This window comes from Pan paniscus, chromosome 11 (assembly GCF_029289425.2).
Source record: "Pan paniscus chromosome 11, NHGRI_mPanPan1-v2.0_pri, whole genome shotgun sequence".
Lineage (NCBI taxonomy): Eukaryota > Metazoa > Chordata > Mammalia > Primates > Hominidae > Pan > Pan paniscus.
Window position 1 is genome coordinate 38,913,119 of NC_073260.2, and position 24,877 is coordinate 38,937,995.

Sequence of the window (24,877 nt, forward strand, 5' to 3'; positions counted from 1 at the left end):
CTGTTTTTAACAAGAGGCTACAGGAGAAGCTATACTGCAGCTCAGTCAAAATATCCATTTATCAATCCATATTTCCGAATATGTTGGTAATGGATCCTCAAAAGGCCCAATGCTAATTATGTAATGCCAGCTACAAAGCATTACTACTGGCTAGCACCATGAGCATGGCGAGGGAAGGGCCTTTCCTTTGGTAGCTAAAGACTAAAAGCAAGGGCAACCATCAACTCAGTAGTACAAAGCTGGGAGGAAACTAGAGAGAGAAGAGAAAAACTGGAGCACAGCTGGGAAGGCAGCACCTTTAAAAAACATACACAGTGTGACTATAAAATTGCAAGTCTTTTTTTTTTTAATAAAACCAACATAACAGAATGTAGAAATCTAAACGAACATTTCTCCCTCAAAGTAGTTACATCCTTAGCTCCAACAAAACTACTATTGTTGGAGACTTATTTAGAACTCCTGTTTGAGGAAAGGCCTTAAAAGGTGGTTTATGAGCCACATTAGAAAATACCCTTCTAAACTTTGGGCTGTTTAAAAACAGAAAATCCATACTCAGAGGATGACACCGAGAAAATTAAAAAGGTGCTGCAGCTCTCACGGAGGTTCCCTAAAGACCTCTAGCAAGTTCTGAGCAACAGCATCACCATTGGAGAAACGTGTAGCCTCCCAGGACAGCCACTTTCCATGGGACGGCATTCATTTGGATAGAAAAGTTCTGCTGTCTGTTTAAAAAGAAAAAAGAAAAAAAAAAAATCAGCCACACTCCTTTATAGTCACACTTGCATTTGATTAAAAAAAAAACAACAACAACACTCACACGTGGTTCTTGTATGAATTCTAATTAAGAGACATTATATTCAGAATTATAGCACTCATAGTGATAATTTTCAGAAGACTATAACAGCTTCTTTGCCACTTAAGGGGTACAGAGGGTGCAGCTGTTTACCTGAATGAATTCTTAAATAAGTGACTACTACCACTCTAATTTTCCTAGTTGTAGCTCTGTTACAGGTTACTGACCACCAAGTCCATGTTCCAGACATTCTTTGCCAACACAGATTAATTACAAGAGAGCCACCCCCAAAGTCTTAGGGCGAATTGGGAAAGGGCCGGTTAAATGAGGAAACAGGCCATTCCTTGGTAAAAGTTTGTAGTTTTCTTTCCCAATACATCTTCTTTTTATTGAGAACTTCCATTTTTATCCTGTGTTCCTCCTCTGCCATCTCACACTCTCGCTCTATCTGCTGGATTTTGGCCACATGCACCTCATTCATTTGTATCAGTTGCAGTTGTAAGATGGACATTTGTTGATGGTGTTCTTCCTCATGCATCTTTTTTAAAGCACCTTCCTGAGAGGTTTTGCTCCTGTAGTTTTTATTGGCTGTTATTCTGACAGCTGAACACGAGGGTTCAGGTTGAGAGGTCCCCTCACATACTGGAAAATGTATGAACTCTTTCTCATCATCGCACAGTTCTCTATTTGAAACAGCAAATGATTCTGAAAAACAGTAGCAGAAAACATATGTTCAAAGATTTTACAGGCAGAGAAAAAAAAAACCAATCCTATTTCAAATGACAGGGTCCTTCATTACAGGATGTATCTAAAATCATGTCTGCTTTGGCCTTCATGTCTACAGGGACCCTAGCCACACCTGACTTTTTAAAAACCCACAAATCAAAAGCAATTTTTTCTTAAGAAATAATGATAAGGGGTTTTGTTAGGTTATTTCTAGAACTTCAAAGTATGGGATCCGTGGTCAGAAACCATTTTTATCAAGAATCAGAGACCTTTTTATGCTGATATTCTAAACTGAAATATGCCCAACTCTGATGAGCGTAGGACCACAATGCAAGGCCAGTGTGGATCTTCAAATTAAGTTCTCTATCAGTCTGATCATGCTTTGCCAACTTCTCATTCAGCTATGAACATGTATATGTAATCTTTGCAAGAGTGCTATTGCTGTTTCCGGGTCACAGGTGTTAGCCCTTACCCTGGAGAGCCATCTTGTAAATGCTGTTCCTTGAAAGATAAGTCTACATTCCCTGGCTTAACTCCCTCACATACGTTTTCTCTTTACTCTCCAGCACTGCCATTTGGGGAGTTTTCAATGTCCCTCTTATTTAACCTGTCCCTGGTACTTGACTATCCTTGAAATTTCTTTCCTCCATTAGCTTCTGAACCATGACTCTCCTAATTTCTAAGCTGCCTTCCCCTCTGATTGCTCCTTCTCAAGTCTTCTTGATTTACAGAGACTCTTGCTCTACTCACCTGTTACCTTTTCATATTCTCCTGGGGGTTCCCATCTGTGGCTCTGTTCTTAATCTGCCCTAAGTAAACTCATAACCTGATTCCGACCTTCCTTTCTTTCTTGTCTGACTCTTCCAAATGCCCTGTTCACCCTTCAGTCCTACCACAAGCTACTCACATCCTTTATAAGGTCATGCTTTTTTTCATAATTCTGTTTCACTGTTCCCTCCGCTTAAAGTTAGGCTATCTGTCCCTCCACTTACTGTAGTCTCGCTTTTTTAACCTCCCCCCAACTCCTACTCATTCAAAACCAATGCCGCTTGCTCTGTGAAACCTCAGGTCTCTCCTTTATATGTGTACTCTTCTGTTACAGCACTTAACACACACTAGTATTGTTTTGGCACCATGACATTCTCTTTTTTTAATCCTTGGGCACTAATTCCTTTGTTTGGTACACAATGGATGCCTAGTAAATGTTTATTGGCTGAACCCTTGAATATAAAGGAAAGAGTATATGGATGCAAAAGGATACCACGTTTGGTAGGTGCTATGTTTGCCCTGCTTTTTTTATTAGAGCAGTAACGTCAGTGTCAATTAGGGAGTTGCAATAAGGAAACCACTAACTCCACTAACCCATGGAGTCTTGTAGCTGTGACTCTAAGGCTTTCTTGAGAAGCTTTACATTTCCAATAACGAGCATCTTCTCCTTGGAGAAAAACAATGCCAATTTATTAACATAGTTGATTACATTATTACGTCCACTCCATTATTCTGGAAGATGAGATGCTGGGAATGTTCATGGGTACTGGGGGAAACCTAACTCATAATACCCTGTTAATAAAAGGAAAATGGCTACTGTTTAATTATTCCACTCCAAGAGGTAAAGTAACAACCATAACTAGTCCCTAATTATGATTAAAGAAAAGGTAAAAATCTTACTTCTGGAAGAGAAGTTTAAAAAAAAAGAAAAAGTACTTCGGTGCCATCCAGAAATAATGAAAATGTCTCTTGGAAATCTTTCCTGGAGACAGCTCTGGCCTCAAAGACAGCTCTTCCTTCATGCTCCCACTGCCTCCTGGGCCTACCTCTGGCAGAACACTTGTTAAAACTGGCAGTTTACCTCCCTTTCAAGTCTCTAAGTACCCTGAAGACAGAGATTGCTTCTACTCATCCTCATGGAGAACCCAGCACAGGGCCTGGTATAGTGCTGGGCATGTAAGAAATGTGTATGGGGTGAATTACGTGCAGTGGGTCACATCCCTCCCAACACGCCCAACCATGGAGAAGGAACAGTGCTCTGTGTGGGTAACCAAGGCACAGGACAAAGGAATGGGAGAGGGTTAACACTGAGAACAGGGCCCTCAGGTGTGAGTTTCAACTGCAAAGAGCATTACCTCACCTGTTTCCTTTCTAGTTTTGGATCTGAAAATGTCTTCTTTGAAGACTGGACACATTAGACATTTTGTGGTACTTCTAGTCTCTTTTCTCTTTGATTTCATTCCAGGGGATAGTTCTGGATACTCCTCTGAGTCCTTAAAGTTCATCCCCTCACAATGCTGCTGTCTCGCCCAATTTCTTTAATTTCTTCTTCTTCTTTTTTTTTTTTTTTTTTTTTTTTTTTTGAGATGGGGTCTCATTCTGTCACCCAGGCTGGAGGGCAGTGGCGTGATCTCAGCTCACTGCCATCTCTGGCTCCCAGACTCAAGTGACCCTCCCACTTCAGCCTCCAACTAGCTGGGACTACAGGCATACACCACCAAGCCTGGTTAATTTTTTGTATTTTTGGTAGAGACAGGGTTTCACCATGTTGCCCAGGCTGGTCTCAAACTCCTGAGTTCAAGCAATCAGCCCGCCTTGGCCTCCCAGAATACTGGGATTACAGGCGTGAGCCACTGCGCCGGCCTCTTCCAATTTCTAAAGGCTCACTTTCATCTCAACAATTCCAGGCTTTAGAGACCTGATGATGATATGGTGATGACGATGATGATGATAGCACCTACTGTTTTTTGAGCAGCTAACCAGGTCCTAGGCTAGTGCTTTATAGCATTACCTCATCTAGTCCTTACCCTATGAGGGAGGTATTATTATAGAAAACCAAATACAATATCCAAGGTCACATGACTAGTTGAAAGAACCAGGATTCTAATCTAAGTCTGTATGACTCCAAAATCCAAACTCAACCACTACAATAATCAGCCTCCCACTCTTCCACTTGCTCAGCTGATCACTTGCATATCTTAAAATGTAGCCTCCAAATTGTATCCACTAAAAAACCATCTCTTATTAAGAATATGGGCGTGTATCCTGCATTTTGATCTCTAAATTTCTAGAGCTGTGAACATAAAAATACAGTATGTTTGTGTCCGGGAGCAGAAAAATGACTCTTCTTTAAAACTACTCTTTTTAGTTTAAGTGTGTGCTAACATCCAAATTTTAAAGGAAAAAAAAGCCAGGCCTCTTAAGAAGACTCTGGCAGAAAACAGGGCTTTAAACTAGAGAGGCTCAATGGTATAGTTAATTAACTTTCACACACATATTAGCTCCAATGAATAGCAACTACTGTTCAGATGGGAAGAATCTTGTCTTAATTGGAAAAAGACTAGCCTAGGAATGGCACTGTGCTGCAAATACACACCATGTAATCTCTCTCAGAGGTAAAAACAAAGCCACCTGAAGGAGAAAACAACTCAATCTTATGCAAAAAGGGTAGGAAATCCCAACAGCTTTCCTGGGACCAGGAAAGCCAAGGGGCTTTTCTTTCACTTGGACAACTGGAGTAAGTTTAATATCAGCAGGAAAAGCCTACTATGACAGCAAAAGGAGGGGAAGGAAACTGTAAACAGGCCAAACCCCAGATACAGGAAATAGGGCTGACTGGGAAAGGGGATAAATAAGATGTGTGGATGCATGCTATGGAGTATATATAACACATTAAAAGAAAGAAACTAGACTTACACACTGCAGTGGGAATTGATCTTTTTTTTTTTTTTTTTAGACGAAGTCTGGCTCTGTCACCCAGTCTGGAGTGCAGTGGTGCAATATTGGCTCACTGCAATCTCTGCCTCCGGGGTTCAAGCAATTCTCCCGTCTCAGCCTCCCAAGTAGCTGGGATTACAGGTGTGCGCCACCAGGCCCAGCTAATTTTTGTAGTTTTAGTAAAGATAGGAGTTTTGCCATGTTGGCCAGGATGGTCTTGAACTCCTGACCTCAGGTGATCGGTCTGCCTTGGCCTCCCAAAGTGCTAGGATTACAGGTGTGAACCACTGTGCCCGGCCTAGGAATTGATCTTAAAAACAGTATTCTAAGTGAAAAAAGAGAGAAAATGGTATCCCTAGCACAAATTTAAATCTACATAAATTTAAAATAGATGCACACAAAACACATGTAAAAGGATATGCAAGCACGTTAGAATGATTCAGATGCAGGAGAAGAGAATGAAAGAATGGAATAAAAATAGAACAAACACGTAACTAACAAAAGAAAGGCTTTTCACAGACCAGTGAGGCTGGGGTGCCATGACTGGAAGTGTAACTCAGCCCTCTGGTACCAGAGATCTCACCCCCAAAGATTAGGATTGAACAGTAATAATAATGGCATTTATTAAGAAATGTTCACAGTTATCAAGTATCACTTTAGAGCATAGAATGTGAAATTAAATATAAATTATCCTAAGACATCTAGGTGCTACACCAAAGCTTAGTTTTCTTAAATGTATTTGACCTTTGGTCATCCTAGCCTCCCAGCCACTCCTAGCGAATTTTATTGGCTCCCTTAGTTGGTTCTGTACACAGTTGCCCTCAAAATAATGGAAGATAAGTGTCAAAGCCAAATTATCACACATCATAAAATCTGCAGGGTGTAAATTGTTTTAATATATTTAAGGAGGAAATACTGGGGTTTTTTGGCAAATATTAATATATTCCTAAGTGTTATACTTAAATTTTAAGACTAGTGTGTTCGAATGCAGATGGACATTTTCAGAAAGTTGTTGACAAAGCTAAGTATATCCAAGGGACAGTGATCAAGATGACACAGTTGAAACTATCTCATACCAAAAAGTAGTTGCAGGGAGGCCTCTAGTGGAATACTATTAGAGTCCATCCTGTTTAACAGTTTTATCATAAATTCCAATAAATTTCTGAGTACCTAATTCTGTAACAGGTACCCTGTAAGGTGTTGGAACAGTATTGTCCAACAGAAATACAATATAAGCTATTTATATAATTTTAAATATCCTCAGAGCAACATTAGAAAAATAAAAAAAGGTGAAATTTTATTTTGGTAATATATTTTTTAATCCGACATATCTAAAATATTATTGTTTCAACATGTAACAATATAAAAATTATGTAATGAGTTTTTTTACATTTTTAGGTACTAAGTCTTCAAAATGTGGTGTGCACAATTATAGCACATCCTAATGTGGTCTACCCACATTTCAAGTGCTTATGAGCCTCATGTGGCTTGTGACAACTGTATTAGACAGCGCAGTGTTAGAAATAGAAAGATCACACACACACATTCCTTATGTCAAATACACAAGATGTAATGAGGGCCATAACTCTATAGCAGATTTTCCACCTTTTTCCTACCAAGTCCCAGAAAGGATGATTGACAATTCCAGGCTTCTTTTTCTTTCTTGAAAGAAAACTGAAATGCAAAATGAGTGAAATGAACTCAAAGTTGTTTTACTGTATAGAAAGAGTACCAGTACCCTACCTACTAGTATTAACAGATTACCTTTGGACACACTTCCCAAATGACAAAGCACCAAGGTTCTCCACCACCCTCCAGATGGGACCTGGACACAGGAGCAAGGAGCATTTGGCTATGCTTTAATAATCACCAGCAAAAAGGGAAGTCCCCAGTGTCATCTATGTACAAACATCCAATTTAAAATAAATCAATTTATACTTGAGTCACTATTAAATGTTACTATAAGGAAAACACTGAGAATGTACCTTTATTCCCTTCTTGCTGAAAATTTATAAATTATGTTTATGAGTAAATGAATTACATCATTTCTTCCAAAGAGAAAGAGAAAAAAATCTGTGGGATGAACTTCCCTAGATCCCACCCCAGAATTTGAAAATGGGGAAACAAGACTGTCCAGGCCCCCTAAGAATAACCCTATGTATTCAATACACAATAATCTAGATCACAGGTTTGCAAAATGAACAGAAGGCAGCTCACACCAGCATGGTCCTCAGCAATATCTCCCAGGGAACATAAGCAATGTAAAGAGCAGCCCTGCTGATCCATTCCTTCCCTCCCCCAGCACACTCCTCCACAACCTCACAGAAGCTGAATGGCTCTGAAGCCAGCAAGATGGAGAGGAACAGAGTAACTGGCTAAAGCTATAAACATCTCCAAAACAAGGACACCATTAATTAGCAGTGGGGGCCCATGCACTACAGAAGCAGCAATGAGGAGTGATAAGAGAGAGAGCTGACAGAGCCCCCATAAACTGTCTGCTAGGAGGTACCCTGGCTTGGGAACTCAGGGATCAAAACTCAGACACAACGTTCCCACACTGGAAATCGATGCATGAGGTTCCCACACTGGAAATCGATGCATGAGGTTCATAACATAAACCACTATGGTTACGCAACTGGCTTCCTGGACTTAACCTTGGTCAAATGATCAGTAAGCAAACTTTTGATCATAATTTGCTTCTCCAGGATCGTCTGCCTACAGGACAGAAAAAAAGGTGCTAATCAAAAACATGTATTTGATTCACTTGGCAATTATCTTTTCCACTCTACACAGATAACATTCCTGGCTTTAGACTGCTTCTTGTTACTTTTAATTAACAGGAGCCAGTCCCTCAGAGCTCAGTCTACTCTGGAGGCACTGACAATTGAATTTCCCATTCTGCAAGCTGAGAACCAGATTTTCCTGGGGAAGCGCTTGCTGGGTCCCTGAAGCACCTTATGAACAACCCTCTGTCCCCCACCAGGAAACATCCTCTGCTTCAATGTCTGTCTTCTGCAAACTGCAATTAATTTTTATATAAACTGGCCACTTCCTGTCTGAAAAGAAGCAGGAATTTCTGGAAATTTATCTATGTGCATTTCCACCCTCCCCTTGCCTAGAGACATTTCAATAGCCCCTAAATTCCAACCTTTTGAAGCTATGACACACTATCATTGCATCCTTCATTATATAACAGTGTTTTTTTCCCTAAGAATTATGTATGACATATTTTTCTCTTTTTAATGGAAGTATATTAAACTTAAAGTTAATTTCTTTTGGAGCTTTTCAAGATCCCTGGGGTGCCACAAACCAAAACTGTGGATCACAATAGTATAATGGCAAAAAATGCTGGTTTTTAATCTGGGTGAATGCTAAAACAGGCGTTTATCATATTATTCTTTGCACTTTTTTTAAAGTTTGAAATAGTTCTTTTTTTTTTTTTGAGACGGAGTTTTGCTCTTGTTGCCTAGGCTGGCGTGCAGTGGTGCTATCTTGGCTCACCACAACCTCTGCCTCCCAAGTTCAAGCGATTCTCCTGCCTCAGCCTCCCAAGTAGCTAGGATTACAGGCATGCACCACCACACCCGGCTAATTTTGTATTTTTAGTAGAGACGGGGTTTCTCCATGTTGGTCAGGCTGGTCTCAAACTCCCAACCTCGGGTGATCCGCCCGCCTCAGCCTCCCAAAGTGCTAGGATTACAGGCATGAGCCACAGAACCCAGCCGGTTGACTCTTAATATGGCCTTTTGAGTGACCTACTGCAATGCTTTGCAAATAGTAAGGACCTCCAAAAATATTTTTTGAAAAAAGTGAAATTGAGTGGATGAATACAAATCTTCATACAATTCTCTTTAACATATTTGAGACAGGCTGACAGGCAACTGCAGCACCTCACTAATAAGAACTCCATTAATCCAGTCCCTTATTTTTCTTTATGTTTAAGTAATAATAAAGTCTCCAAGAGAGCTAGCACAATGATGTAAACAAGTACTTTTGTTTTTATATATTACTTTTTTTTTTTTTTTTTTGAGACAGGGTCTCACTCCGTCACCCAGGCTGGAGTGCAGTGGCGCAATAACAGCTCACTGCAGCTTCCACCTCCTGGGCTCAAGTTATCCTCCAGCCTCAGCCTCCCGAGTAGCTGGAACTACAGGTGCATGCTACCATGCCCAGCTAATTTTTTCTATTTTTTGTAGAAACAGGGGTCTCACTTTGTTGCCCAGGGTGGTCTCAAATTCCTGAGCTCAAGCCATCCTCCCGCCTCAGCCTCCCAAAGTGCTGGGATTACAGGCATGAGCCACCACGCCCACTTCTATGAGACTTTGAATGTCCTATATAATCCTGAGATCTTGAATTAGGAAAATTGGATTTGATACAAAAGTTTCATTTTTAGAAGTTCCCTCAAAGTGGAGGGTTTTAAAATTAAAATGTCAAACAGATACCCAGTGAGAGCGTGCACACTGGCATCAGGAACGGATACCTTGGGCTGAGGCGTCGGGGTGGTATTCGGGCTCCTCCTCCGGGGGGCTCTGCAGGAAGTAGAGCTGCTCCGGCAGCATGCTGGCGATCTTCTCCTTCCCTAGGACGTGGGTACTCAGGAGAGGGCTGACGCTCCGTTTCACTTTCTCTCTCCTTTCATGGGCCATAATTTTTTTGGTCCGAGCCTTGATGTTCTCCCAGCACTTCTTCAGCTGTTTGAAATCCCGCAGGGACACGCTGGGCTGAGAGTTGTATTCGTGGGCCAGCGCCTGCCAGGTACGCTGCTTAAGGGCAATAGTTCGCGCATCACTTTTCTTACATTCCAGCACATATTTATACTTTTCTACTAAAGCCAGCAGGATGCTCTTTTCCAATTCTGAGAAGTATTTGGCAGGCTTTATAATTTCGTTGTTTTGCATTTTCCACTGTATTTCTCCTGGCCGCTAGCTATCCTGTAAAAGGAAGTTTGAAGCAACGATTACCAACTCCAGCAAAAAAAATGCCTATAAATCACTGAAGCTTAATTCCTGACTTGATTCCCTTGTCTGAAATACAGTACTTTCTTTTCCATTAATGTTGAATTATGATATTCAGGACTCTGGAGAATATTTAGAAATGTACTAGGAATGGGGTTTTATTTCAAAGTGGATTGTTGTGGCTATACTGTGACTATCTGGTATATAACAGCAAAAAAAGAAAAGTTGAACATTCTTTTTTTTAAAACGGAGTCTCGCTCTTGTCACCCAGGCTGGAGTGCAGTGGCACGACCTGAGCTCACTGCAACCTCCACCTCCCGGGTTCAGGCAATTCTCCTGCCTCAGCCTCCTGAGTAGCTGGGATTACAGGTGCCTGTCACCACGCCCGGCTAATTTTTTTTTTGTAGTTTTGGTAGAGACAGGGTTTCACCATGTTGGCCAGGCTGGTCTCGAACTACTGACCTCAAGTGATCTGCCTGCCTCGGCCTGCCAAAGTGCTGGGATTACAGGCGTGAGCCACCGTGCCCAGCCTAGACTCTGATTTGTTAATTGATTTTTCTTTAATATTAGGGAACTGATTATTCCCCCAAATCATGTTAGCCAGTTTTAGAACTAAACAGCTTTCCAAAACTTTTGTCACAGCTGAGGACAAAAGAAGCCACCGTGTACTCAAATATAAAATATGACGTGGGAGGCTGAGGCAGGCGGACCACGAGGTCAGGAGTTCCAGAACAGCCTGACCAGCATGGTGAAACCCCATCTCTACTAAAAATACAAAAATTAGCTGGGCGTGGTGGCGTGCGCCTGTAATCCCAGCTAGTCAGGAGGCTGAGGCAGGAGAACCACTTGAACCCGGGAGGTGGAGGTTGCAGTGAGCCAAGATCGTGCCACTGCAATCCAGCCTGGGTGACAGAGTGAGACTCCATCTCAAAAAAAAAAAAAAAAAAAAAGATGTACAGCCGGGCACAGTGGCTCACACCTGTAATCCCAGCACTTTGGGAGGCTGAGGTAGGTAAATTGCTTGAGCCCAGGAGTTCGAGACTAGCATGGGCAACAAGGCAAAACCGTGTCTCTAAAAAAAAAAAAAAAAAAAAAAAAGGGAAGAAAAAGAAGAAAAAAAAAATTAGCCAGGTGTGGTGGCATGCACCTGTAATCCCAGCTACTTGGGAGGCTGAGGTAGGAGGACTGCTTGAGCCCAGGAGGTCGAGGCTACAGTGAGCCATGTTTGCACCACCGCACTCCAGCCTGGATGACAAAGGAGACACTGTCTCAAAAAAAAAAAAAAAAAAATTTGACGTTTTCATCACTCTGTGGCATGTACCTGGAGCAATGGCAACCTCAGTTTTTTCATCCTTAAAATGAGGGGTTGGAGTCTGTGATCCTTCAGGTATGCGGGCTGCTTTTTAAAATCCTAAGTAAACAATGTATGTAATTTCAGATGTGAAAGGGCCTAGGCACTTAAGAGACTGAGTCCAGTGTCCCTCTTTACATTCCTCAAGTCTCTTTCCAGCTGAGAGAAGAAAGGGTCAGAAAGGTGAAGTGGATTGCACAAGATCACAAAGATGGTGACATGGAAAGTCCAGAGCTTGGACTGCCCTAGGAGTCTGGTATTCTTAGAATCATTCCACAGCTGTTTCTCGGCCTCTTGCCTTGGGTCACTCCAAATGATTCAACCATGATTCCCATAAGTCACTTTGTCATCCTCTACAGTGCCGGGTCAGCATGTTTCACACAACAGGTGCTTAGTGAATGTCTTCTTCCAGTGAAGTGTATGAAACCTATGTGTGTTTTAGGACTGCACGCTATTCCCATATCTTTCAATCACAGAAAGCTTCCTATAAAATTAACCTCTCAAATATGTTACGGCAAAAATGTAGCTAAGCAACACTGACTGCGGCAATAAAGTAAGCATTATCGTTCCCCTTGTTGGGAAGGGCCTACGTATTCCCAGTCCTTCTTACATTCTCCAAGCCTCTGATTTCTCAGAGTAACAGGCATGCATCAAGATACTGATGAGGCAGTCCATTTAAAACTGACCAATCATGTCAAAAAATTAGGAACTGGGCAGGCGTAATGGCTCACACCTGTAATCCCAGGACTTTGGGAGGCTGAGGCGGGCGGATCACGAGGTCAGGAGATGGAGACCATCCTGGCTAACACAGTGAAACCCCGTCTCTACTAAAATTACAAAAAAAAAAAATTAGCTGGGAGTGGTGGCAGACACCTGTAGTCCCAGCTATTCGGGAGGCTGAGGCAGGAGAATTGCTTGACCCCGGGGGGCGGAGCTTGCAGTGAGCCGAGATCGCGCCACTGCACTCCAGCCTGGATGACAGAGCAAGACTCTGTCTCGAAAAAAAAATTAAAAAAAAAAAAATTAGGAACCAACTTGAAAAGAGCCCCACAAGCCAAAAATGGAATAATTTGAAATCAAAGGTCATATGTACACAAGGATTCATTATTTTCTCAACCTTTGTTATGTTTTTAAATTCCATAATAAAAAATTAGGCAGGGGAGGCTGTGACTTTTAAGTTTACAGTACACTGATTTTGAATCACACTATTTCAAGCCGGCTACTCACGCACTATGCCTGGGAAGGGGTTTCTGTAGTTGTGAATGGCTGAAATCTGTTTGACTGAGGCTGGAGAGGACTGGGCCAGATCAGACACCCTTCAAATTGACGCCAAGGAGTGTGCTCTTTACATGAGGGTGACAGAACCTGATCACGGTCTCTCACTACGCACTGCCTCATCCTAAAAGTTGTTATTAATAGAATGAAGTACGAGGGTAATCCGTGTCTCCAAATACCAGGTACCCTGCTCTACATTCATACTGGACACATCAGGTATCAGACACTGGGAGGTTCGGACACATGTCAAAGGTGGTTTGGCCCTCAGATCCTGAGCAAAGCTAAATGAGCGGACATTTATCTTTGGGGATGTGTCCCTATAATGCTAAATTCCCATGCTTCTGTTTTGATCATGTTGCTCTAATATCCATACAATGATACCCAATCCAGGCTCCTTCTTCCTCAAAGGTCCCAAATTAATTTTTTACCTTCACCCATACTTTTATTCCCTATGAATCAATGTTCCCCAAACTGAAATTTATTAACATACACCCTGTACAATATCTCTCTTCTGTATTATCTCTATCTGCCAAGATGTCTATGTCCAGCTTAACTTTCTGTAGTTTTTGTTAGGAAATCAATAGGTACACTGCCTGTTCTTAAATTACACAGCTTACACAGCAGATTCTGATCCAATTCCCTAACCTCAATGTCTCTGCTCCAGATATCAATATGCCAACTTTCCCCACTTCTAAGAATTGCTACTGTAAGGATTAAGAACTCTGATTCACAAATGAAAAAAGGATTACTCCCCATTTTGTTGTTATACGTAATGCTATTTTACATATACATTATATGTGTGTGTACACACACACACACACACACATTCTAAATAAATCTCTTTTTTCTATTTTAGTTCTTCAAGATAAATTCCTAGGACTTCTCCACCAAAAGATAAAAACACTTAAGACTTATGTTATATCCCCAACTTGTCCTTGTAAAATGTTGCACCAATTACATTTCTATTAACAGCACATGAGCATGTCCATTTCCCTATTTTGTTTTTTTATTCTGTGCCAACTGTGGAAGTAAAAAATGTCACTTCATTGATTAATGATATATGAATTTCAGCTCTGAGGTAAGTAAGCCACACTCTGAACAAAGGTCCTGTGATCCTTGGTGGGACTGAAATTACATGGAATTAATTCCAAGCAATGTAATTCTTCCTCAAGATGTGTGCAGTACCTCTAGCTGCCACTAGGTGGTGGTGGACTTGTGGGGAGTCTAAATTTCACAAAGGTTCTTGCCCTACATGTGGCCAGTTGAGTCTCAGAGTAATAATAATGATAGCAATAATATAATAGCAGATAACTTGTATTGAGCCCTTACTGTAGGCGTAACAAATGTTTAATATGCACAATATCATTTAACCCTCCCAAAAATAGCCTCTGAGAGCACAGTTTGTTATACTTCAATGTTTTCTGTTAAAAATACATATACATATGCATGTATATATATATTTACATATATAAAGTACCAGAAGAAATTATACAACTGCTCTTAAAAGCAAATGCTCAGAATTACCAACACCTGGGGACCATTAATAGCCTATTAACTAAACTGTTATTTAATCACTAGCTAAGTAAATCCAAAGTTACCAATTTACTTTGCTTAATTTTGTAGAACAGCAGGCCTCACTGGGCTTTGCGGTTGCATTCTGCCTGGCTATAAAGGGATTCTGATACAAGGCAATGTACCCCAAAGGTTCCTTATGGATTTTCAACAGCCTTGTGAAATAGGCTGTTTATCTCCCTTAACCAATTACCATTCCCATTTCCCAGATAAGAAAACTGTGGCTCAGTAACTTACTCTGGTCACAAAATAGTAAGTGGTCTGACTTACTCCAATGCTCATGCTCCTCTCTGCTCTGCTTAGCTCTCTTGTTTCAGACCTAGTGATAGCCTCTATTCCCCTCCTCAAAGTATGGGCATTAACACTCTAATCATCAGCCGGGAAAGGGCCCAGGGTAGGGCAATTTAGGTGGAGTGTGTCTCCATCTGTTGGCTCTTACCCCACTCATTTCCCTCCCTCCATCACCTCCTCTCGATTTCAAACTTAGGGCCCACAATCCTCCCACGTGTACCTTCCTCAATCTAACCAGAGCTCTGAAATAATTTCTGCCCTTGATCCAGTAAGACTGTATGTTTGGGCCAGGCATGGTGGTTCACACCTGTAATCCCAGCACTTTGGGAGGCCGAGGCAGGTGGATCACCTGAGGTCAGGAGTTCAAGACCAGCCTGGCCAATAAGGTGAAACCTCATCTCTACTAAAAATAAAAAAATTAGCCAGGCGTGGTAGCAGGTGCCTGTAATCCCAGCTACTCAGGAGGCTGAGGCAGGAGAATCACTTGAACCTGGGAGGCGGAGGTTGCAGTGAGCCAAAGTCGAGCCACTGCACTCCAGCCTGGGCAACAGAGTGAGACTCTGTCTCAAAAAGACTGTATGTTTGAAAGGTAACTGTGGAGATCTTTTGGAGCTTTAACATGGTCCATGCCTCCGGGGAATGCTGGCATTCCGCTTGAGCACAAAAACAAATACTTCCCAAAGAGGTCTCTCCAGCAAAGCTTATTAATGCTTATTAATAGAAACTTTGAGGCTAGAAAGGATACTCTTGTTTAAAACTATTCATCAATTGTCCATAATTGTTTATAAATGACAACATAAAAAGCGTTCCCTGCCGCATCAACTTTTATTAGGGATAGACTGGACTTCCCTGTCCCCAATTCTGCTCAGGAGCCATTATCTCTTGTGTCTGCTGTTCTGCTAGACAGTATATGATCCATTCTTATGCATGGTTGTAGGGCAACAAGCAGCCCAGTGACCCTCACAAAGTAGGCGCTCAGTAAACATTTCATAAATGCAGATATTTTGATATAGGCATAAAACAGCCCACCATGCACACAGCATCATACATGACAAAACAGTACACTAAAGGCTGCATTAGCTGGGTATGGTGGTGTGCCTGTAGTCCCAGCTCCTTGGGAGGCTGAGGCAGGGTGATCACTTGGGCCAAGGAGTTAGAGGCTACAGTGAGCTATGATTGTGCCTGTGAACAGTCACCCCACTTCAGCCTGGACAACACAGTGAGACCCCATCTCTTAATGAAAAAAAGCTGCATTAAAGTAGAAATGGTCAAATAAAATAGCAAAATCCAAATGCAATGGAAGTTCCCCTTGGGCTAGGCAAAGACCCATAGATAGGCCTAAATAAAAAGGCACAATTCCAACACCCATAGAAGAAGAAGAAGGAAACAATTAGCACAATTTCCAAAACACTAACATTGACTAAACCACCAGAATACTGTAATGCATACATTTACTATCCAACTTAAAACAAAAATTCATCTGTTTATGGACTAAATGTCTGTGTCCTCCCAAGATCCATATGTTGAAGCCCTAATTCCCTAGTGGTTGTATTTGGGGACTGGGCAACTGAGGAAGCAATTAAGGTTAAATAAGGACATAAGTATGGGGCCCTGGTCCAGTGGGGTTAGTGCCTTGATAAGTAGAGACACCAGGAAGCTGGCGTGCCCTGCTACCCTCAATGGCTTACAAAGAGGAGGTCATGTAAGAACACAGCAAGATGGCACACAGCAAGATGGCCACCACCTACAAGCCAACAGAAGAGATCTCAGGATGAAATCTAACTTGCCAACACCTTGATCTTGGCCTTCTCAGCCTCTAGAACTGCAAGAATCCAATTTCTGTTGTTTCAACCACACAATCTGTGGTATTTTATTATGGTAGCCTGAGAAGACTAATATACCATCTAGTGATTTTTAAGTCCACCAAGGGTGAAACTAAGTCCTAAAGTTTGAGCAAAGACAGAGAAACTTGTCAAGATTTCACATCTCTTGCTCTTTGTGGAAAGGGGAGTTCTTTGAAGTTAATACTCAGAATGGGTACCATGACTGAAGAGCTATGGCACTGGAAAATCAGACTTCAGGACATTAATAGACTGCTGATCTTAAAGTGAGGTGAAATGAACCAAGACACTGGATGCAGAAAACCCGGGCTCAAATCCTGACTTTACCCCTCACCCAACCGTGTGACTTTGGGCAAGTCAATCAACCTCTAATGCTTCATCTGTGAAATGGAGTTACTCCCCCGCTATCCCGGCCCTGCCTCATTCCCTCTGCGCAACAGTCCTGCAACGTGAATAAAGAAACACAGACTACAGCTTCAATCAATTTTAGTTCTTTCTACTCTTTCCACCCATATTAAACTGCTTCCAAAAGTAAAATAGTACTGTGTGTGTGCGTGTGTGTGTGTGTGTGTGTATATATAACAAGTTATTGGCTCTTTATTTCATACACACACAATTCAACAAATATGTAATGAACTCCTGCCAAAGGCTCAGCACTGTTCTAGAGTATGTGGGAGATACAAGGACAGGCTGAACCCTCCAGCCTAGAAAGAGCGCTGACATGCACAAACTGACAACTAAAATGAGAGGCACGCTGAAACAGACACCAGAAGAGAGGACAAAGCACCTTGAGCATGAAGAAGAGGGAAGAGGTTCACTTGCATTCTTCATGAACAAGAGGACATTTGAGCTAGATCTTTAAGAATGTATAGGATATGAATGGAGAGAGTTGAAGAAGATCATCAGATAAATAATTGATAAGAGAAGGCCTGGACTCTGAGTGGGGACAGTGTTATTGGAAAGGAGGAAGTATACACCAAAGACTGTTTCTTTCTTTTTTGAGAGACAGAGTCTAGCTCTGTCGCCCAGGCTGGAGTAGAGTGGCGTGATCTCGGCTCACTGCAACCTCCGCCTCCTGGGTTCAAACAATTCTCCTGCTTCAGCTTCCCAAGTAGCTAGGATTACAGGCACCCATCACCACACTCAGCTGATTTTTGTACTTTTAGAAAAGATGGGGTTTCACTCTATGTTGGCCAGGCTGATCTCAAACTCCTGACCTCAGGTGATCAGCCTGCCTCAGCCTCCCAGTGTTGGGATTAGGATTACAGGTGTGAGCCACCACACCCAGCCAAAGACTGTCTCAAAGGAAGAAATGAGCAGGATGTATATGTGTCCACAGTAGGGTAGGGGATCAACAGAAAGCAGAGGCAGGTAGGATATATGAGGATTAACCAAACACCTACTTTGTGCAGGCATCAGAGAGAATGGTATTCCTTAAGATCAAGGAGATCACAGACCTATGAGGACATCAGAGTCCCATGAAGACATAATGCACATGTATTGTGGGATAGGCTGGTGACAAGACAGTGTGATAAGCACAGTGACAGAGATGAGCCTAGGGACATACTCCAAAACTGGGGGGATCTAGAACAGGAACCTTAATTCCTCCTTGAATAGACTGAAATTAGATTAGCTTGAGAACAAAGCAGGGCCACAACTCGGGAGGTAAAGACTTAACATATTCAGAAGTGGTGGGTGAACTGAAGGACACGTGGCAGCCCTCCCTACAAGCAAGGCCTGGAAAGTAATGGGCAATCCGTTTGCTCTAAAGAAAGGCTGTCTCCTACCCTAGTATCTTGCCTGTCTCCTGACTCAACATCTCAAAAATAACCTTTGTTTTAAACTACAAAGGACCTTGGCCAGGTGTGGTGATCACCATCTGTAATCCCAGAACTTTGGGAGGCTAAGGCAGGAGGATTGCTTGAGCCCAGGGGTTCAAGACCAGCCTAGGCAACAATGGGAGAACTCCATTGCTATAAAAATTAAAATTAAAAGTACTAGCCAGGCAAGGTGGCATGTGCCTATAGCCCCAGCTACTAGGGCGGCTAAGACAGGAGGATCCCTTGAGCCCAGGAGGTTGAGGTTGCAGTGAGATATGATCATGCCACTGCATGCCAGCCAGGGTGACAGAGCAAGACCCTGTCTCCAAGAAAAAAAAGGTAGTATAATATAGAGGTTAAGGACATGGGCTTGGACCCATGGCCTCAAATCCCAACCCTACCACTGCTTCTGAGAGTGGAGCTTTAGAAAAAGAAAAAATATAAATAAATTTAAAGAAGGACCTCAATCTAATCCTCTTACTTAACAGTTGAGGAAACTGAGGCTCAGAGCAAAACAGGGCTTCCCAAGTCCCTAGTAACAGAGAAGAGTCTGAAATCAAGGCTTCATCATTTGCTTTCCAACCCCTCTCCCACTTCAGAACCCCCTCACCATCAAGATGCCCTTTTTGCTAGGTACTCTCAAGCCTCCCCGACTGTACCATTTGAAAACTCCAGGGCACTGCTCTCAACTCTGTCATTCATTTTGTGACATTTGTCTTGGCACGTCTTCTTTACTTGCTGTCAATTCCTCGTCTCTAAATTATAAAGCTCAAGGGGGTATTCTCTAAAGTCCTATCCAGTACTGGTCATCCATGTTAGCACTGCCATTAAAATGGTTTTTCTGCAATCTAATTTCCACAGTTCACTGCCAAAGACACATAGTTGGTATTTTCTGATTATTTATGAGACTGGTGGAGCTACTGGCCAATGAAAGAGAGCATTACAGCAGAATGAAGTGATCTCAGCACTTTAGATGACCTTGTTATTTTGCTTAAGGCCTTTAAACAGGTTTAACTGTGCAAGTTAAGCAGTTCCAGGTGAAATGGCAAAAGCAGGTGATCTGATCTGTTCACTACGGCTCCTTGAAGAGTGCCTGGTGTACATCAAGCACTCAATAAATATTTGTGGAATTAGCTGCCATAACCAACCTGCTTTCCATTTGCATTTTTTAACTGATTATTGCTAGATGTTTTATTATTTTAAATTTCTCCTCTTACAAAGGATTTATCATAAAATAATCGTTTCCTTCTTGCAAATATCATTACAGTTCAAAGAAGGTAGAAATGGCAATGTTTTAAGAGCCTCACAACCACTATGATGCCTTCAGGATTTCATTTTATCCAGAGGTGAGAGTAATTGGACAGTACTCTTACCTGCCTGCACATGTACATACCTGTGTGCCCAGGATGGCCACTCACCCAAGCTCTCTCTGCCTCTCTACCTTCTTTCTTTCCTTTTCGAGAGCTTTCCAGTCAAGCCTAGCACCGAACTTGCTTTCTCTAATGCATTCCCTCTCTACCACTTTTCCACCCACTCCAGGCAGCCATGTAACTTGGAAGTGTTTATTTTCATCGTCTGCGCCTGAGTGTGACTGTGTGCATGCAGAACCAGCCTTGTGTTGAAAGCCAGGGCTCCCCCACTTTCCCATCCTCACAGTCCCCTCTATAAACCAGATGAGAGTTCTTAAAGTCCTAACCCCGTCCTTCCCCTTCCCCACACTCCATCTTAAACCATCCCCACCCACGACTTCCCTGAAATGCCTTTGGAATCATTATTAAGGTATCTTCCACAGAAAGCAGTGTTGAAAAACAGAAGGTCCCCTTCTGTAGGTGTTCCCACTCCAGCCTCCTTCTCGTCTACTGAATACACTCTCCTCCACTCCCACCACTTCAGCTACAACCATCGGCTCTCAAATCTTCTCTAGGACAAGGGTACCAAGTATTTACCTCTTGCAGCACTCAGAATTACTCTGCACTGAGATCTATCCATATCCTGAAGGCTCTCCCTATCTGACGGTGAGCTCCGAGGCATGGAACTACATTTTATTTGTATCTTCAGCACATAGTAGATTCACAGTAAGTGTTTGTTTTAAAAAAAAGTTGGGAGTGGGGACGCAGGCACAGTGGCTCACACCTGTAATCCCAGCACTTTGGAAGGCAGTGGGGGGAGTACTGCTTGATGCCAGAAGTTTGAGACCAGCCTGGGCAACACAGTGATACTCCATCTCTAAAAATAAAAATTAAAAAATTAGCCAGGCATGAGCATCTGTAATCCCAGCTACTTGGGAGGCTGAAGTGGGAGGACCACCTGAGCCCAGGAATCTGAGGTTGCAGTGAACAATGATTGCACCACTACACTCCAACCTAGGTGAAAGAGTAAAAAGCTGTCTCTTTAAAAAAAAAAAAAAAAAAAGGCCAGGCATGGTGGCTCACGCCTGTAATCCCAGCACTTTGGGAGGCCGAGGTGGGAGGAGCACCTGAGGTCGGGAGTTCGAGACCAGCCTGACCAACATGGAAAAACCCCGTCTCTACTAAAAATACAAAATTAGCCAGGTATCATGGTGCATGCCTGTAATCCCAGCTATTCAGGAGGCTGAGGCAGGAGAATTGCTTGAACCCGGGAGGTGGAAGTTGCGGTGAGCCGAGATTGCGCCGTTGCACTCCAGCCTGGGCAACAAGAGCAAAACTCCGTCTCAAAAACAAAAAGAAAGAAGAAAAAAAGAAAAAGAATAAAGTGGCAGTGATGGAAGAACCTCTCTTCCAAGCCTCAACCTCTCTCCTTAGCATCAAACACATTTCCAATTATCTATCAGCCACCTCTGTGCCCCACCATGGGTACCTCAGAAAACTCCAATTCTCCATAGCCAAAAACTAATTATTCCCCATACACCAAAATCTCCTGATTTCTGATGATGTCAGCCACATCAACTTGGCTTCCCAAAGCAGAAATGTAATCTTCAATCACATGCAACTAATTAACAAGACCTATGGTACATTTTACCCAAACATCTGTTCCCTCCTCTCCCATTCTCACTGCCCATGTCTGTGGACAGAGCTAATCTCTAAAATGGTCTCCCAAACTTCCATACCCTCTTCCACACAACTACAGGGATCTTCCTAAAACACAGTGATCAAGCCACAGGCCTCCTTGTAAACCTCAGACGTCTCTCCCACTGCCTAAACGATAAAAGTCCCAACTCTTCACATGGCATTCATGGCCTTTCCGGATCTGGTCCTGATTATAGCACCCCCACCAGCCCCTCATTCTCTCCATGTATTTTCAACCTAACCAGACCAAACTCAACATGCGGCTTCCTTTGGCTGGAATCCTTTACCCCAAGGCCACCAAGGGCCCATTTTCAATCTCTTTGTTTTTTTTTTTTGACACAGAGTCTCACTCCCAAAGTGCTGGCATTACAAGCGTGAGCCACCGCGCCCGGCCCATTTTCAATCTTCAAAGCCCAACTCTCATGCAATTTTTGTTAAGCCTTCCTCAATTAATACCCAGTCTGTTATGTTTATTTTCTTTATAACGGCTTCCTTCTAAAATGGGTTTGAAGCAGCTTACAAATTACACACACACTGCAACTAGATTTTTTTTTTTTTTTTTTTTTTGAGAGAGAGAGGAGAGACTAGCAGGGCAAAGATAAGACAAAGGTAAAAGAGATCAAAGTTAGGTGGTAAAGGAGCATTCAAAACCTGTGTCATAGCTGGGCACGGTGGCTCACGCCTATAATCCCAATACCTTGGGAGGCCAAGGTGGGCAGATCACCTGAGGTCAGGAGTTTGAGACCAGCCTGGCCAACATGGTGAAACCCCACCTCTACTAAAACTACAAAAATTAGCTGGGCGTGGTGGTGGGTGCCTGTAATCTCAGCTACTTGGGAGGCTGAGACAAGAGAATCGCTTGAACCCAAGAGGTGGAGACTGCAGTGAGCCGAGATCATGCCACTGCACTCCAGCCTGGGCAACAGAGCGAGACTGTCCCCCCCCAAAAAAAAAACAAAAACCTGTGTCATAAGGTCTCATACTCACCTTGTTAGATATAGATTGGCCCTGAGTTCCCACTGGCTCAGAATGAGTTACTCTTCTATGAGCTCACTGACAGTTGTACATGACTGTACTGTAGCACTTCCCATATTTTTTGCAATTTGCTCTTTGCGTCCATCTCCCACACTGGACTGGGAAATTCCTAGGGGAATACATAATTTCTGACTCATCGCTGTATCCCCAGGATGTAACATATGACTCAGCACACGACTGGTGCTCAGCAGACATTTATTGAATGAATGTTATCACGGACAGGGAATACGGTACTAGTGCTTGTTGAACTGCACGCCAGATATGTGAAAAAACATTATTTTATCCTCACAAAAAATGTACAAAGCTAAGAAATGGCAGAGCTAGGATTCAAACCCCAAACTGTCTATCTCTCCAAAGCAATTGCTCTTCCAACTATGCATGATGTTCCCTACCTTCACCATCGCTACGTACCCACCTACTCTCTGCTTCAATGCCTGGTTAAAAACAAAATAAACCACCCTTCTCCCAGACGTCTTTCCTACTCACTCAGGACAGGAGTGCCTGAGTCCAGCCCTTGATCTTCCACAATACGTTAACAAATCATCACCAACTGGGAGAGGAAAGGGTGCCCCCTTGGTAGCTGAGAACTGAACAGCCTGTTGGGTATTCTGCAGATGGTGGGGTGAAGTCCTCAGCTCCTTCTTCTCCTGCCTTTCCCCACAGGTGCAGTGCCTGGGCCCTTCCTGCCTCTCTTCCTTCTTCAGGATCCAAAGCCTTTTTAGTTCTCCCCATTCTAAACCCAAAATAATCTCCTCAGGCCCATTACTTCTCTAACCCAGTGAATGGTGTTGAAAATGCACTCTTCCATTATATCAGTGAGACCTTTGTATTTTAAGCATCTCATCAACCATTAGGGCTGGCAAGCATCCCCATGCCCTGAAACACAAGAATTTTGTGAGAAGGGATAATGGCATTTTAGGAGGCCCAATCACCTGACCCTCCATCAATCTGAATATTTTTGGCGGCCTGGGAGTAAAAAGAGACAACCTATAACATCCCTCCCCACCCCCTGCCCCAGCAGCCTTTGTCCCCTAGCCCGGGTCTCTACGGGAGGGATGAAATCTGGCCCAGCAATGCTGCAGGGGAGGGATGGTGAACCCTGGTGCCTTCCTCTACATCTTCCTCCAGGACTTCAGAATCCTTCTTCTCCCCCTTGTCCATCTCATGTCTCTCTCTGGCCCCGGACTCCCACAGCCATCCTCAATCCTAACTCAGAAACTATGTTTTTTAATTAGTATTCAGCAATTTCCTTGGAATACAATCATCTGCTCTGACATGCTGAAAGGCACACTCTCTGGCCCTGATATTATCCTACCTCCAGTTTTAAATGTATGACAAATATATCCCTGCATCCTATAACTACTCTCCTCGATACTGCAGGAACGTCTGTAATGTTAAATGTTATCACGCCTAAGAAATACCCAACCTCCTGAATCGGAATAGGGAGACTAAATTCTTCACTGTTTCGTACTCCTAAATAAAGATTATTCATGCAATTTACAGTAACTACCTCACAGCGCCAGGGTGATGATTCAATGATAATTCATGCCAACTGTTTAGTACCTAGGGCCTGGTACATACAGAGTGCTCAAAATTTAGCTGTTATCATTTACATACATTATCTTTCACAATAGTACCTGAGGGTAGATATTATACCACGCCCCCCCGACCCCCGCCTCTAATTTACAGAAACAGTAGCCCCGGCTCGGAGTAAAGGAGCTTTCCCAAGGTCAGTCGAGCAAGGATGTGATGCTCGGCCTTCATCCTGCAAGTGAGGGATCCCTCCCGTTACACTCTGGACGGGCGGGGCACTGGAGGTCTTAAAGGAGACAAGTATGGAAAAGCGCCGAGCACAGTGATCAGCACACAGTGGTGACGCCGGGATGGGAAGACCGCGGTACTGCAGGTCACCTGGATTCCCCCCAAGCAGCTCCCCGAGCCCTGGAGTCCAAAGCCCACCCCGCTCCCAGCCATGGGCGCGCCACTGAGTACCCCGGAGGCCCGCGCCCCGGGGCTTTGTAGGCAGCAGGCCGGCCCTACTCACCGAGTCCCATCGCGGCGCGCAGAGGCGGCCGCCCGGCGCCCAGCCTGCAAGGCCGGGGTCGCGGCGGCTCGGCCCGAAACCCTCCATGCCGGCCCCCGGCCCCCTCTACGCCCGGCCCGCGCCCCCTACCCCCGCCCCCGCCCGGCTACGGCCCGCCCGGAAGGGGAGCCTCCTACCTGCAGCGGCGGCGCGGCAGCCGCGGCGACCGGGGGAGGGGCCGGCGAGGCGCGAGCGCGGGCGGCCTGGGCTCCTCTCGCAAGCAGGGCGGCCGGGAGGGCCGCGGGCTCCCGAGCGCCGGGCGGCGGCGGCGGCGCGCCCCCGGCCGGCCAGGCCCCGCCGCGCGCGCCGCGGCCACAAAGCCCGGACGCCGCCGCCCCCTCGCGGACCGCCCGCCGCCTGCCGGTCCGTCGGCGCCGCCGAGG

At 43.8% G+C, this 24,877-nt stretch overlaps 1 protein-coding gene across 4 annotated transcripts; it reads right to left on the reverse strand.

The window, feature by feature from the left end:
- Positions 1 to 317: 317 nt before the first annotated feature.
- MSANTD3 (Myb/SANT DNA binding domain containing 3) lies at positions 318 to 24,877 on the reverse strand. Of its 4 annotated transcripts, none has more exons than XM_034967887.4 (3): positions 24,632 to 24,877; positions 9,705 to 10,155; positions 318 to 1,498 (listed from the first exon to the last, which is right to left on the reverse strand). In XM_034967887.4, the coding sequence occupies exons 2-3, from the start codon at positions 10,120 to 10,122 to the stop codon at positions 1,089 to 1,091; spliced, it is 828 nt and encodes a 275-aa protein (XP_034823778.1). In that variant the 5' UTR covers positions 10,123 to 10,155; positions 24,632 to 24,877; the 3' UTR covers positions 318 to 1,088. The 4 variants fall into 4 exon arrangements, with proteins under 4 accessions (XP_034823778.1, XP_008972332.1, XP_008972333.1 ...); XM_008974084.5 differs by lacking the exon at positions 24,632 to 24,877 and adding an exon at positions 24,456 to 24,614; XM_008974085.5 differs by lacking the exon at positions 24,632 to 24,877 and adding an exon at positions 22,364 to 22,548.